General features: G+C 49.5%; 2 protein-coding genes across 3 annotated transcripts; one reads left to right on the top strand and one right to left on the bottom strand.

Moving 5' to 3' along the window:
- Positions 1-1494: 1494 nt before the first annotated feature.
- Positions 1495-4552, top strand: LOC117902450. Its single transcript, XM_034813845.1, has 3 exons — positions 1495-2076; positions 3118-3354; positions 3413-4552. The coding sequence occupies exons 1-3, from the start codon at positions 1940-1942 to the stop codon at positions 4086-4088; spliced, it is 1050 nt and encodes a 349-aa protein (XP_034669736.1). The 5' UTR covers positions 1495-1939; the 3' UTR covers positions 4089-4552.
- A 670-nt stretch (positions 4553-5222) lies between these two features.
- LOC117902441 (tiggrin) lies at positions 5223-13236 on the bottom strand. 2 transcript variants are annotated; one of them, XM_034813831.1, is made up of 5 exons: positions 13079-13234; positions 12003-12298; positions 8660-11943; positions 5541-8591; positions 5223-5475 (listed from the first exon to the last, which is right to left on the bottom strand). In XM_034813831.1, exons 2-5 carry the CDS (start codon positions 12286-12288, stop codon positions 5410-5412), a joined length of 6687 nt encoding a protein of 2228 aa, XP_034669722.1. In that variant the 5' UTR covers positions 12289-12298; positions 13079-13234; the 3' UTR covers positions 5223-5409. The 2 variants fall into 2 exon arrangements, with proteins under 2 accessions (XP_034669722.1, XP_034669723.1); XM_034813832.1 differs by having other exon boundaries at positions 5403-5483; positions 7514-8591; positions 13079-13236.
- Between the last annotated feature and the right edge of the window lie 1999 nt (positions 13237-15235).

Raw genomic sequence — 15235 nt, 5'->3', positions numbered from 1 at the left:
TCGTGGCTGGTCGTGTGTAGTCGTGTCTGGCCGTCGGTTCGGCTCCAGCCGCCTGTTAAAAAGATAAACAAATGTTGTGGTTGGCCGTGATTTATGTTACATTTACATCTGTTTACAGCCGCATTTAACAGGCACAGGCACAGCCACAGCCACAGCTACATCCACATGCTGCTGTTAACAGCTGTTACCATGTCCAATGCAAATGCTTACAGAACTCTTAATGTTTGGAACAAATGCGTTTTATGTTTATCATGTGAGATGAATGTGTGAGAAAAGTTAGAGATCAACCCAGGAAAAAGGGGGGCAGCTGCTGTAAGACTAAAGTGTTTTGTGTACGGAAGGGAAAATAATTAAGATGCTCGGCGTAACTCGATTTCTGAAATTTAGGCAGAAATTTCAAATTTCTTTGTATGATGCCTTTTGTAGTAAACTTGTTCGAAAAGGGGGAAAAGAATGTGTAAGACACTAAGTAATTTGATAATACATACATATGTACACACATATTTATCATTGAAGTGCCTTGAACCATAAATCAACTTAAAGTTCTAAAACATTTCTTCATTTTTAAAAAGGAAATGAGAACAAATTTTAGTGAAAATGTAGACAATTAATTCAGTAAAGTACTTCAAGTACTTTAAGTACTTCACTATTATAGTTGTACGGACACTTTCAACTCCTTACTGGAATCCATAATCTTTATTTTAATCCCTAAATCTATGTGTTATTCTCTATATTTGTGCTATTTTCATATCTTTCATTTTCCAGCGGCTGTCCTCGTATATTCTCTTGTTTTTCCAACTCGTTACCTTGTTTAGTAGCTCTTAAAAGAGTTTAGGAACTTATTTGTCATGCGTCAAACTTCCAAGCTTTGTCCCACAATAAAACGTATCTCATTTTCTGAGTGATCCAGTAGATAAGTTAAATATTCTGACACGTTAGCTCTGACAGAGAATTAGCCAAGGACAACTGTAACATTCTTTGAATCGAAACATTCAGTACTTTGAAGGGGTAGGTAACAGAGATCTGCTATGCAAATAATTCTCAAAGCTTTTAAGGGATACTTATCAGCTCAATGTTAGGCCAAAGGCATTCTCTTTGCCCACTGCTATAGTTAACATGCCTTATAAAAGCACAAACCCCCTTCAAACCGAATGTTACTACAGTCACTGGCAACATTAACAGTTCTAAGAGAGTGCACCAGCGCTCTAACGACCCCCTGTTAACTGCGCACCCTTAAAATATACCGTTATTACCCCACTTTACACTCAGGAAGCTTTATCCGAAAGCTTTCGCTTCTGTAAACTTTCCAAGTTCGATTATAGGAAATTGGAACTTCCAACTTGAACTTCCAAGCAACTTGACAGCTCAAAAAGAAAGCAAAAAGTCACAAAGAAAGCGAGCAGAGAGCATGGCAATCAGCTGATTGTCAAAAGTCGCGCGCCCCACCACCCCGCCCGGCCATCAGCTGCCAGCTGCCAGCTGCAGAGTGAAAACAGTAACTTTGTCGCTTGGCTCCGTTCCGTACCCCTAAACAGTCTTTGGTATCGCCATGGACGCGGGGTGCGTCACCCAGTGACGTCGGCTAACGGGGCGCATGCAAAGCAGTTACGCGTTGTATACGTTGTGTCCGTGTTCTTTGTGTCCGTGCGTGTGTGTGTGTATAGTCGCGAAGTTGCAGTGAAAAACGCTTTTCCAGAGCCAAAACAATAGCCGAAAAAATCAGCGGCAAGAACCACAGGCCTTGACCCAAAGGCAAGGCAAGCAGCAGGCAGAGGCAGAGGCAGGTCGCCGCATCATGAGGCACCACCAATTAACAGCGGAAGCAACAATAACGTGAAAGCCAACAAAGGAGGAGAGGCAGCAAGCAGGGGGAACCAAAGAGCTGCTGCTGCTCCGCGGTTTGGACTACTTCTACGCACCTACCGTGGAGCCCTGGAGCATGGGTTCATGTCTTGGCAGCTGCGTCACAGCTGCCACCAATACCAACAGCTCCAGCACATCCACAGCATCGTCTTCCTCCACGGCCTCGTCCTCCTCCTGTGTGCCGTCAGCGGCAGCTGCCAACAGCTGGCTTTGGTAAGGTCTCCTTCTGCTCTCCCTTGCGAGTGATACCGCGGAACAGAAGTTAATTAAAATTTAATTTCGTTTAATGTGTGGCGCGCACAAAAGTGTAGTAGAAAGTAGTTCCAAATCCAATAAGCACGTTGCCCCCCAATCAATACGAGCTTAGAGGCACAACCACGAAGAGGGTTGGGGGGTTGGCTTACTAATTAGCGCTAGAATTGCTCCATTAAATGGCTGCACGCTTGCTGTCCGAGCCCCTTAGTCGACGTCGTCGTCGTCGTCGTCGTCCAAATTGCATAAGCAAACATAATTTGCGAGTAGGGGGATACACTTTGTCCGTAGCCTACTCCGTTCAATGGAGAATGAAGGGTCAACAGCCTGAAAGTATGCAATGCTCGAGGGCCTGCATGTTGCCACAAATAATGCCACAGACGACGACGACATCGACGGGCTTCCACGGATATGTGCATGGAATGGATTGCCCCAGCAAGTGGGGTTGGTTGTTGGTCACACATAAACAAGGGAAACAAAAGCCACAAGTTAATCAAATCAAGCGAACGTGCACTATACCCTATGCACCCCTCTGGTGAGGCACTGAAAATGTGATCGAATTAGAGGAGCGATTAACATGCGGCAACAGTAAACTAGGATGGAGAACCAATTGAACCAATATCTGTGATAGTTTGCATTTGCATTACTTGAAAACTTCTTTAATAAACGAAGGTTCTACAAGTTGTTCATAAGAAAACAGCCACAGATTGTATGCTAGCCAACATTATCAAACGTTATCCAGCACCATCGGTCATTATACAGCACCATCGATCGTTATGCAGCACCATCGACCGCTCCACAGCACTATCCATCGTTCTAAAACACTAACCACAAATACACAGCACTGCACATCATCATCCACCAACTAATCGTCCCAAAAACCAATATACCCCAACAACAATCGAGCGAACAAACGAGGAAAACAACACCGAACGCCATATCGAAGACCACAAAAGGTGCAACGTATGCACTGAAAATACAATTTGCATTTGCCACTTTCAGGCGTCGACGCAGGCCCAGGGCCAGGCTGGCCACAGAAGAGCTGGTCGAGCAGGAGCAGCCCGAGACAGAGCTCATATCGAGCGACAGGGGGAGGACGACAGGCGGAGGACAGCGATGCCAGCAGCGACGCGCCCTTGTCTATCGCATTCTGAAGTTCAAAAGGAAACAGCAATGCCCCCAGTTCCTGGACAAGTACTGGGAGCAACAGCCGAGCTATGCGAAGCTACAGAATGACAGGTGACATGAACATAAGCCAGTCGTAAATCAACTCCAATAACTCTGTCCTTTACTGTAGTGCAATTTCCGATATACAGCTGCAGAATTTAGATGTTTTCAAGCTGCTCAATGCCCAGGCAACGCCCAGCAAGGAGACTGAGATGCATGGCAACTATCAGCGGATGGCCAGCTCGAGGGCCAGCTCTTCGTTGGACTTGGAGTGGGAGCACGAGTACTCGCAGCTGCGAAACTACCAGCAGGAGCAGAAGGAGCTACAAAAGGAGAAGCCAGCGACAGAGAACACCCCACCGATGGCGGCCAAACAGCCGCGTTACGCCTCCCTGGACCAACTAGCGACAGCTGCATCGATGGCTGCCGGCAGCCATGGACGACACGGAGCCAGTCGATATCCCCGTTTGGGCAGCCATCGGCACGGTGGTTCCTTCACGCGAACCTCCTGCTGTTCATCCACACAGAACTCGTGGTCGCACATCTCCACGCCCGAGTCGCTCGAATGGGATGTCGATGAGGAGCGGCAACAGCAGCTGCAGCTGCGCCAAGAGGACGACAATCTGGACGATGAGACACTTAAACTGCTGCACCAAATCGAGCAACTGAAGCATCATGTGCTCCAAGAGACAGGAGATGGACTGAGCATGGGAGCTGTCGCTGTCGTCGGGGAGGTAACGGAGGGTCTGCAGTTCAGGGCCACGCATTTCGGAGGTGGCTCCGAGCTGGAGGCATCCATAAGTTGATTTCGAAAGAGCAGTCGATGTACATAAGAGTATTCTAAGGCATGTAAAAGATCATTTGAATGTGAGGAGGATTCTTTGAGGGAGTCTTACTACTCGTACCCTGTAAATTGTAATAGAATAATTGATTAATAGCAAAGATATATAGATACATACACATACATAGATGGGTATCCCGTAGATTCCAAACTACAGAAAGCAGTGCACGCTCGAAGGAATGAAAACGGTGCTCAAGCGAGGGAATTTCAGAGGTGCCATAGAAATACGTGTGAAAAACGTAGCTCCCTGTATTTTATTTAGATTATACATTTACTTTTAATTGCAACTAGAAATTAGCAGGAGTTCTAATAATCAATTTTTCTCCTTCCAACTCCAATTTAAATTCATTTTTATCCAACAAATCTTGTCTACAACCCATTATCGAACTCACAGAACTCCCAAGCTCCCAGGTGACAACCTGCAACGTTGCTGCCAAATTTAAGCAACAAATTGTCATTATTTGCAGAGGTTAATTCTTAATAGATAAATTCGTTAACTCTGTCCAAATTATATTTAAGTTTTAATCTGTCAAATTGGCATTTAACCGATTGTTTACCACCATTGAGTATTTATTCTCCTCCCAAATACATGCTCGAAATCCAACACCTAATTCCCGTGCTCCACCAACGAGCGTGCTCTGTAGTATCTGACGATCCAAAGCAAATGAAGTGCCTAGCCTAAGAACCATTCCATTAGCAGATCGGAATGGCAATCTCTAAGCCCAGCAACAATCTCCCAAAAAATAGAACATTAAATAAAGCCTTCTCCAAGCATATCGTAAAACCCGCAAGATTAGCACAGCACAGAGATCAGAGAACAGAGAACTTAATTTCCTATAGCTAATACCTGTTTATAATAATCGCCATGAAAGCTGTTTATATTTCGCGTAGAGAAATGAGCAAACCAAAGCAAACAAAAACAGAACCTATTATATTTTCAAAGTTTATTAAGGAAAACGAACAAAATACAAAAAGATTACGTCCTTAAAAAGAGAGAAATAGAGGAACAGAAAGTCTCTCAAGACAGAGTGTAAAAGAGTTAGGGGAGGAGCAGAAAGTCCTCTATGGAAGAGGAGTAATTTCAGTAGTAATTAGTTTGTATGTGGCTGGCACTAGTGTGACCTTTCTCGAAATCTCATTTATTTATTTATAGACTAAATATTAAAGAAACATTTCTAGAAAATATATATTTGAAGTTTGTGTGGTTTAGGTTTCGTGTAACAAATCGTAACTATTCGTAAAGTATTCGATAAATGGCAGTTTCTTGCTTTTCTTCATAGGACTCTCTAACCGATCTTGCTCTTGAGTTTATCCCAGAACGAAGGCTCCGCGGTGGCCTCCACTTCCAGTTGCTAAATTGAATTGGAGGAAGTTTATTGGAGGGACTCTTTAGAGGTTTATTGTGATCAAAACTTACCTTTGAAGGAGTCTGCTGCAGCTGTCCACTGGAGCTGTGGCCAGGATAGCGTCCACCTGCCCCCAGACCACTCAGATCCTCCACTTCCACCTGCTGCTGCTGCTGTCCGAAGTCCTCGAGATTCTGAGACTGCTGTTGTCCCGCCTCATATTTGGCATTCCAGTCCGCGTCCGCATCCTCCTCCACCTGCTGTTGCTGTCCCTCGTTCCAGCCCAGATCCACCTGCTGCTGTTGGCCCAAGTCCTCGACCTGAGGCTCCTCGCCGGCGGCACGACTCCATTTGCCCAGGGTGGCGCTCGCGCTGGCCGATGAGCCAGTGGGTCCGCCGCTGGCCGAGGCTGAGGAAGAGGCCCCACCCCCACCCACGGGCACATTGAAGGTGTAGTCGCGGCGACTGTACTCGTAGCCACCGCTTGGCGATGAGCCGCGACTGTAGGGCAGCGGCGGCAGCGGGGTGGACAGAATGGGCGCTGGACGGGAGAAGGGACGTGGCGTGCGTGTCTCACCCTCTAGTCCCGGTTCATCTGTCTCATCGTAGGACTCCTCGTACGTGTGTGGAGGCTGGTCCCCACGATCCTTGGAGAAGATGGGCCTGTACACATGCGTGGCATTGGTACTGCCAGGATCCACGACATAGCCACCATCGGCACTGCCGCCCGCAGGCAGGTCAATCAATCCCTGACTCAGCAGATACAAAACACGCCGCCAGATGACCAACTCCTGACCAAACTTTCCATATCTGCTCTGCAGCCTGCCCAGCGTCCACTTGTGGGTCTTCTCCCAGTTCTGTGCCTCGGCGGCGGACATTAGTTTGCGATGATTCACGTAGGTCAGCCAGCGGAGTTCGCCCTCGCGGAACTGCTGCAGATCGCTCTGCGTCATGCCGTAGTAGTAGGCAACCTTCTGGATGCGCTCCAGCTCGAGTTTCTGCCACTCCTTGAGCTCCTGCACGGAGATCTCGTACTTGCTGGCAAAGTCCTGCAGCAGCTTCGTGTCCTGGTTCTGCCAGCTCTTCAGCTGAGTCTGCGTCATGTTCTGGGTGCGTATGAACTCGTACAGGCGATCCCTCTCGCGACGCTGCCAGTTGGTCAGATAGTTCAGCTGGCGCTGCTCCAGCTGCTGCTCCTTGTTCAAGTTGCCAACAATTATGCGCTGCACGGGAGCCAGCTGAGCCAGGCCCACCTGGTAGACCTGAGCCAATTGGTTCTGGAAGTTGTCATCGTGCGAAATGAACTCCAGCAGCTCCTTCTCGGTGATGACCAACTTGCTGGCCACATCCCGCAGGCGTAGGCGCTCCTGTTCGTGCCAATTGTTCACCTGTCGAACGGTGTCCGTGGTGAGGCCCATGTCCGCAAAGCGACTGAGTTTGTCGTGGATGAAGAGGCGCAAAGTCTCCACTGAAATCTGATATTGTGGCGCCAAAACGTGCACATCCCTGAGTAGCAGTGTCTCCAGCGCCTGCCTGCCAACGTCTGGCTTGTTCACGGCCTGCAGATAGATGCGCTCCAGCTCTCGGCTCTGCCAGGACAACGCCGAACCACGATCGATCTTGCGTTGATCCAGCAGACGCTTCAGTTCATCCTTGTACCAGGCCTTGAGCTCCTCAACGGTCACGCGGTACTGCTGGATGGCCTCCTGCAGATGCTTCTGGTCATTGTTCAGCCTCAGCTCCAGCTCCTCGATGGTCCACTTTCGCTGCTTGCGCTGCTGCTGATTAATCAGATCCTGGATGTGCTGCTGCTCCTGCAGCTGCCACGCCTCCAACACAACGGGCACCGTGATGAGACCCTCCTTCTGGGCACTATTCTCCAGCCAGAGATGAATGTCCTCAATGGTCACATGGTACTGTCGGGCAATCTGCTCGTGCACGGCCTTGTTGCGGATCAAATAGCTCTCAAATTCCTGCCGCGTCATGGGACGCCACTTGGTGACGCTTCTCAAACGCGACAACAGATCCGTCTTCCAGCTGGGTTGCTGCTGCTGCTGCTGCTGCTGATCCTCCCAAATGTTGACAATCTCCTCGTACTTGACATTGTTCTGTGGCCGATCAATGACGCCAATGAGGGAGAGTCGTGCCGCCTCCTTTTGCACCCACTTCTCCACCTGCTCGACCGTCACATGGTAGTCGCTGGCAATGCCATCCAATCGCTGCTTGTCTCGCTTCAGGAAGTCCACAAACTCCTGGTAGCTGGCGCCGTTGCGCTGCTGCTGCAGCCAGTCGTTGAAGCCATGGCTGATCTGCTGCTGCCACTGGGTCTGCTGTTCAAACTGCACCAAGCCAGAGCTCTGCAGACGCTTCAGTTCCTCGCGTGACCACTGCTCCACCTGATCGATGCTTACGTGGTGCGTCTGCGAGAGACTCTCGAGGCGGTCGTGGTCCCTGGTCAGCTCACGTTCCACATCCTCGTAGGGCAGCTCCTGTTGCTTCTTCAGCAACAGCTCAAGGAGACGCTGCTGTTCCAGAGCCTGCCACTTGGTTAGGTTCTCTACCTTGCCCTGGCCCGTGGTCTTTAGGTTGACCAACTGCTGGCGCAGCCACTCCTCAATCTCCACCACATTAACAGAGTACTGATTGGCCAGCTTCTGCAGACGTTCTCGCTCCTGGTTCAATTCCATTTCAAACTCCACGTAGGTCAGATGATTCTGCTGCTTGACGAGATTCTGCAGGCGCTCCAACTCGGCCACCTGCCAGGCACTGAGACTCTTCAGCGAGGACTCTGTGTTGCCGCGCAGCCGCTTCAGCTCGGAGACCATCCACTGCTCGATCTGCTCCACACTGAGGCGATACTGATCCGCCAGCTGATTGAGATGAGCGCGATCTGCGAGCAGTTTTTGTTCGTACTCCGCCGTGGACAAACCGTTCTTGTATTCGCCAATCAAATTCTTGATGTAATCACGTTCCACCAGCTGCCAGTTTTGCAGCTGCTCCATTTCAAATTGTCCCTTCTTGTGCAGGTCCTCAATCACTTGCTTGACATAGGTCTCGACCTCCACAACGCTCACATGGTGCTGCTCGGCCAGTTTGATCAAGAAACGACGATCGTTTTGCACCTGCAAAAAGATTATAAATCATTTTGGGATGAAAAATCGATTGGGTAAGCGAAATGTCTCCGCCTTACCTTGGCTTGGAACTGCTCCAATGTGATATTCGAGTGCTGTTGGAGGAGCGACAAAATGCGCTGCTGTTCGGTTCTCTGCCACGCCGAGAGCTGCTCGATGTTTAGCTTTCCCTGCTGCTTCAGTCGCTCAATCTCCGCTTGAACCCAACGTTCAATCTCCTCCACTGAGGTGTGATACTGGAAGGCCATGGTCTGCATATGTTCGCGATCCTTCTCCAACTCGGCGCGCAGCTCCTCGGCGCTCCACTGCTTGTTCTGGCTGATTAGAGCCTCGAGGCGTTCGCGTTCTGCCAGCTGCCAGGATGTCAGATTGTCGATCTGCAACTGACCCTCGTCACGCATGCGCGCCAGCTCCTGCTTCATCCAGAGCTCAATCTCCTCCACCTGCACGCTGTACTGGCGCGCGAGGCGCTCGAGCAGCTCCCGATCCTGCCGCAGGCGTGCCTCCAGCTGCTCCGTGGACTTGTACTGCTGCTGGGCGAGATTCTTGAGATGGAGACGCTCCACCTCCTGCCAGTTGGTGAGCTTCTCGCTGGGCTTCAACAAACCCATGCCAATGAACCGCTGCTCCTCCTTCTTGACAAACTGCTCGATCTCCTCGATCTGCACGTTGTGCTGCATGGCCAGGCTCTGCAGCTGGGCGCGATCCTTCAACAGCCACTTGTGGAACTCCTCTACGGTAAAGTCGCGGTCCTGCACCATATTGGTGAGGTTTCCCCGCCACTCCAGCTGCCAGTTCTTGAGGCGTTGCATCTCGATGAGTCCCTCGTCCTGCAGCTTCTGGATCTGCTGCTTGATCCATTGCTCGATCTCCTCCACGCGCACCTGATGCTGCTGTGCGAGGCTGTAAAGATGCGTCTGATCGCGACTGATCTTCGTCTCGATCTCATCGATGGACAGGTCATTCTTGTTGATCAGATCCAGCAGGCGCTGGCGCTCGATCTTCTGCCAGTGATTGAGTTCCGTCTCCATGCGCAGGCGACCCTCGCGCTGTAGCCGATCGCCCTCAGCCTGGATCCACTTTTCAATCTCCGAGACCTGCACGTTGTAGGTGCTGGACAGATCTTGCAGACGCGCACGATCGGCCAGGAGTTTTCGCTCAAAGTCCTCCAGGGAATATTTGTTTTGTTGCACCAGCTTGGAGATTTCTACGCGCTCAACCTGCTGCCAATCCTTCAGGGCCTCAGCCTTGACCAGACCCTCGCTCTGCAGGCGCAACAGTTCCTTCTTCAGCCACTCCTGAATGTCCTCGACGCGCACCTGGTAGGTGTTGGCCAGCTCAAAGAAGTGCGTCTGATCGCTCTTGATCTTGGCCTCCAGCTGCTCGACTGTCAGGGAGTTGTGCTGGACAAGCTGCTGCAGGCGCTCGCGCTCCTTCTGCTGCCAGAGGACCAGCTCCTGTTCGACTTCCTTGAGCAGACCCTCCGACTGGAACTTCTTCAGCTCGCTCTTGATCCAGCCCTCGATCTCCTCCACCTTTACCTTGTACATGCGTGCCATTTGCTCGAGCCGGGAGCGATCGTTGATGATGGAGTTCTGGAACTGCTCGATGGTCAGTTGATTCTGACCCACAATGTCGCGCAGGTTCATGCTGACGCTGATTTGCCAGTCCTTGATGTGCTCCTCCAGCTGCTGCTGTCCGCGCACCTGCAGCCGCTGCAGCTCCTCCCGCTGCCACTTCTCCAGCTCGTCGACACTCACACGATATTTGGTGGCCAGATTCTGGATGTAGTTGCGATCCTGGATCATCTGCTGCTGCAGATCCCCCACGGAGCCCTGATGCTGGCGCAGAATGCTCTCGAGGCGCGCACGCTCCGAGCTCTGCCAGGCCGAGATCTTGGTTACCTGTTCGTTCTGCTCCTTGATGAGATCCCCAATGCGTGCCACCTCACCGCGCAGCCATTGGGTTTGGTTCTGCATGTCCCCCTGGTACTTGATCGAAAGATCCTTCAGTCGCTGCTGATCGTTCCAAATGGAGCTCTGGAGTGCGGCAATTGTGGCATTGTGCTGGCGGATCAGCTCGTCCAGGCGCTGCTGCTCCTTGGTGTTGTCCTCCGTGAGTGAGCTGGATGTGGGATAGGCATGCGGCACCTGCGGCACCTGTGGCGCCAGCGATTCGTTTACCTTGTCGAAATAAACATGCAAACGCTGCAGTTCCTGGCGCTGCCATTGCTGCAGCTGGTCTTGGCTGACACCATGCTGCTGGGCCAGCTGTGACAGCTTCCTGCCATTCTCCTGCTGCCAGCGATCAATGTCTTGGGCCGAGAAGCTGTTCTGGTGTATCAGCCAGTCCAGGCGACTGCGCTCCTGCCTCTGCCAGGCGCTGGCATCCTGCACCTGCGACTGGTACTGTCCGAGCAGCGCCTGATAGCGCGACAGCTCGCGGCGATGGAACTCCTCCAGCATGGGCAGTGTGATGTGGTAGCGCTCCACCACACCCAAGAGCCGATCCTCCTGCTGACGCTGCCAGTCCTCCAGTCGCTGCGGCGTGGTCAGGTACCAGAAGAAGCGCTCCCGCTCCTCCCGCTTCCACTGCTCGTCCCGCGGCACAGAGGACTGCCCAAAGGGACGCTGTTCGTCGAGCACCAATTGGCCATCCTGCCAGCGCTGCTGCGACTCGGAGCCACCCACAGAGCTGGTGCCGTCGGGATGTGTGGTAATGGTCTTGTTGAATCTCCGTATAACCACAGTGGAGCTGGAGCCGCCGGGAGCGCTCATCTGATTGTAGGCACTGGGTATGGCCAGTGGAGCACCTCGCGAGCCTCCATCCACGTGGACCACCGAGTTGTAGCCCACGACAGTGGGCTCCATATTCTCGCGCACCCAATCGTGGATGGTCTTCTTCCGCGTAATGGTGGTAGTGGTGCTGCTGCCAGCTGGGATGGAGGTCTGCGATTGCGTATAGAAACCCTGATTCATTTGTGCCGCATTCCCATAGTTGCCGGTCAGCTTGGTGGCCTCTGTGCAGTTGCGATGCACCACGTAGGTCTTGCCATCGATGACCTTCACCTCGGCGGGGTAGGCATAGTTCTTGACCTCATCGAAGCCACTCAAGTCCACAGGCTGGAAAGAGCTCAAGTCAACGCTCTGCTGCAGATTGCCGCTCACATTGCTGGAGAAGCGTTCCAGCAGCTCGGCGGCCTTTGACTCGAAGAAATTTGGCTGTGAAATGGTGGCATAGCTGAGGCTGCCCTGTCGCATATCGGCCACCAGTTGCTGGCTAAGCTGAGAGCTCAAAGCATCCAATTGGCCGGCACTCTTGCCGCAAAGATCCAAAATTGAAGCTGTGTGAGTAGAGGCTTATAGCAGGAGAGTCTTGTAGGGGAATAGACTGAGAACTCACCACTCCAGGCCCCTCCATAGCCCATGCTGTTGCTGGCTCCCTGGGAGAGCGCATTGTATTCCTGCTTCAAATGATTCGCCAGCTCTCGCACATCGTTGAAGTGTGCATAGGCCCAGGTGCTCAGTTGTGGTGCAGACTGCACGTAGGAGGCACCTTGGGACGATGTCTGTCCACCGCCATACGAAGACGACGACTGACGTGAGCTATAGCTCGATCTGGAGTATCCCTCGTAGCCCTGGCTGCTGGCCACAGCCAAGAGCAGGGCACACAAACCCAAAGCTCTCATACCGGAAAGCCTGCAAAGAACAGCGGCAAAGGCAGGAAACTGTGTCATTCATCAAATAATTGTAAATATAATTATGGAGCGAGTGAGAGAGGCCTTGGCGGAAATGATTGAAATCAGAAATTGCCTTTTTGGAGGGCCCAAGTCATGTACTGTATATAATTATTACAGTCTTGAGTATTTTTGGGCTGCCGATAAGGCCCGTTGTAGAAGCTGAATCTGGACCAGATTCAGGCGCACAGAGCACGGGGATTATCGCCGTCTATGGGTCGCCCAAAGGTTAATCAGGCGATAATATAAGGCGTACAACACACATATTTGGTTCCTATACGGATCGTACGGCTATTGTGTTCTGTTCTGTTCTAATTGGGAGGAGGCTCATCAATTTGGTTCTTATTTGCTGCGGGACCTATGTGGCCTCGCAATTCCCTTTCCATCCGGTGTTGGGCGATAAGTGAATGCCAATGGGCGCCATGGACATGGCAACGTGTTACGAGAACAATCACAACCGATCTAGATTTCCCTTACTCGGAGACACCTTTGACAAAACATCACACACACAATTTTCGTTCTTGTTTTTCTTTTTCTTTCCCAAATGGGTCACCAGCATTTTTCAATGCATTTCTCATGCCCAATTTTCAGTTTTATTTTATTTCTGGAGCGCCACTGCAGACGCTGCTGCGACGCTGCTGCTGGTTTATTTTTAAATTTCATTATTTTAGTTTCGTTTTTAATTATGTGCAAGTATTTTTGGTCTCTATTTTTCGAGTGTTTTTTGCTGATTTCTACTCACTTTCCAATGGGGCTGCACTTGTCGTAGATTGTTCGTTTCACAGGACACTTCACTGTACTTTCACTGCACTCTAGCTACAGCTTTACCGTTGCGCCTTGCGTTTATTTGATTCTGTTTTCGAAATGGAAACAACCGTTGCGCCTCGTGGCGCTGCCGCAACTGACAGCCGAGCGGCAGGCATCTAATCTTTTATTGAACAGACAGAGAGAGGGAGAGCAGCGACAGATCATTGGAGAATCTTGGCAGAGAGCGACATATCATTAGAGAATCTTCTTAGAGAGAGATGTGATGTGCGCTTATCCCGTGCTCTCTCTCTCTGTGGGAATTTCCTCACAGTTTAAACAAATATATTTCTCACAAAGAAATAGATAATAGTTTCATTTGGCGACGTCATGGCCCAAACGGAAAGCCGGTCCGGTTTATGAATGGCAATCGAGTCGATCGGCAGCCTTAATGACCTCATATTCCACCACCTCCAAAGTGAATCACAATCCGCTGGCTGTGGCTTCATTTCGTTTGCACTCTGAACGGGCAATAGATCAATATGCGACTGGAAATAATGAATAAATATAAAGTGAATATGAATGTACATATGTACATATGTACATGCGTGATCTCATGAGAACTGCCAACTGCAGCAGCTGAGATGCTCATAGAACTGCTGTATTACATGACAGATTGGGGGGTTTGCGTGGGTTTGTTTGCTTCACGAGTGTCTCAGACTGTGTGAGTGATTCAAAACAATTAGACGAGAAAAATGCAAATTTAAAAGTGACCTTGGAAACACCCCATGCACCCCCTTACCAGCCGAACAGTTTAAATTTGTGTAGAAAAGAGGAAAGAGGCAAAGCCGCAAAGGGGTTAACGCGGTGGCCGTTTTTCAGCATCCTGGCTGCCACTTAGAATATTGGGATTTCTAGTGGACTAATTAGCATGCAACCACAAGGTGACTGAACAAGTTTTGGACAGATTTGATTTTGATTTTAAATGGAATTGACCATAATAAAATGGCCAAAAAATAATGCTGAAAGATGGCCAATTGAGTCAGCTCTAGCTCAAAGAGCTCTACTTTTCATAGAACATCATTCTTCTTAGAAAATAAATCTTATTAAAGATTTATTCCATAGTTCGTACCATTATTTCTAGCTTTCCATTCAGCTCTTTTCGTTTTCTTCTACTAGGAATCCCCTCAGAGGCGCACTGAATAATATCTGAAGTGCTCTTTTGCCACTCTCGAATCTCAGCTAGCTCATAAATCACTGACCACATTATGTTTGGCTCGACGACGGGCGAGTGTGAGATGTATTGCCTGTGACACCATGTCTCAATGCGTTCTATAAAACTCAGCAGATTTATAAATAAAACCAAAACAAATATTTCTCGAATTTAATAAATGACGAGTGGGTTTACTCATAAGCTGCGAGAAGCACTCAGGGGATTCTTAGGAAAAATGTAAACAACAAAATGCAAAAATATTACTTAGCCAGTATCCGGTTTTTGGGCCAAGCGAATAATTTCAAGTTCAACTTTCAATTAAAAATAAGATCCACCAGCGCCATCTATGGGATTTAGTGTTGTAAAGCGCCAATACTCACTCTCCTTAGCACCTTGCAGCTCTTTCGATACTTATAGGCTAAGCTTCTAAACTATTGCTAAAAACATCGCCATGTGGACTCACTTTGTTTTGCTCATACCCAATATGACCATTTAAGATATATTTTACTTACTTTTACATTTACTTTTGGGGATGTTTTAACCACGAACATCAGGTTAATATATATAATGGTATATTCAATGAATTTCATCCATCTAATAAATTATTCTTAGGGTATATTCAATAATATGGGGTATCCAAACTCCAAAAATCCAAAAATACGCATGTTTTTCAAATGTCCCTTGAGAATTTTCTTTCTTCCCCGTAGGGATTTTTCTCTCTCGCAGCATGGGAATTTTCATCGCAGCAATATGTCTTTATTCCATCCCGCTTACGTATTTTACCGTTGGCAACATAATTTGTGTGGACCAGCGACATGTTGCGAAAAGTGAGCAGCACTGTTCCCCAACATTTTTCATGGAATAAGCAACATTTAGTACCCTTGGAGGGAAGGACGTCGTCGAATTTAAGAAATTTTGGAAATCTTTGGCTCTAATCAATGA

Source organism: Drosophila subobscura, chromosome U, assembly GCF_008121235.1.
Source record: "Drosophila subobscura isolate 14011-0131.10 chromosome U, UCBerk_Dsub_1.0, whole genome shotgun sequence".
Classification (NCBI taxonomy): Eukaryota; Metazoa; Arthropoda; class Insecta; order Diptera; family Drosophilidae; genus Drosophila; species Drosophila subobscura.
Note: the sequence above shows the minus strand (reverse complement) of the source record. Positions and strands in the feature narration are given on the sequence as shown.

Excerpts from the sequence above, each read along its gene's own strand:
- LOC117902450 (XM_034813845.1), top strand. The coding sequence starts at position 1,940 with ATGGGTTCATGTCTTGGCAGCTGCGTCACAGCTGCCACCAATACCAAC. Across the intron at positions 2,077-3,117 it reads GCTGCCAACAGCTGGCTTTG|GCGTCGACGCAGGCCCAGGG; the intron begins GTAAGGTCTCCT and ends TGCCACTTTCAG. Across the intron at positions 3,355-3,412 it reads GCGAAGCTACAGAATGACAG|TGCAATTTCCGATATACAGC; the intron begins GTGACATGAACA and ends CCTTTACTGTAG.
- LOC117902441 (XM_034813831.1), bottom strand. The coding sequence starts at position 12,288 with ATGAGAGCTTTGGGTTTGTGTGCCCTGCTCTTGGCTGTGGCCAGCAGC. Across the intron at positions 11,944-12,002 it reads CTATGGAGGGGCCTGGAGTG|CTTCAATTTTGGATCTTTGC; the intron begins GTGAGTTCTCAG and ends CTACTCACACAG. Across the intron at positions 8,592-8,659 it reads TGGAGCAGTTCCAAGCCAAG|GTGCAAAACGATCGTCGTTT; the intron begins GTAAGGCGGAGA and ends ATCTTTTTGCAG.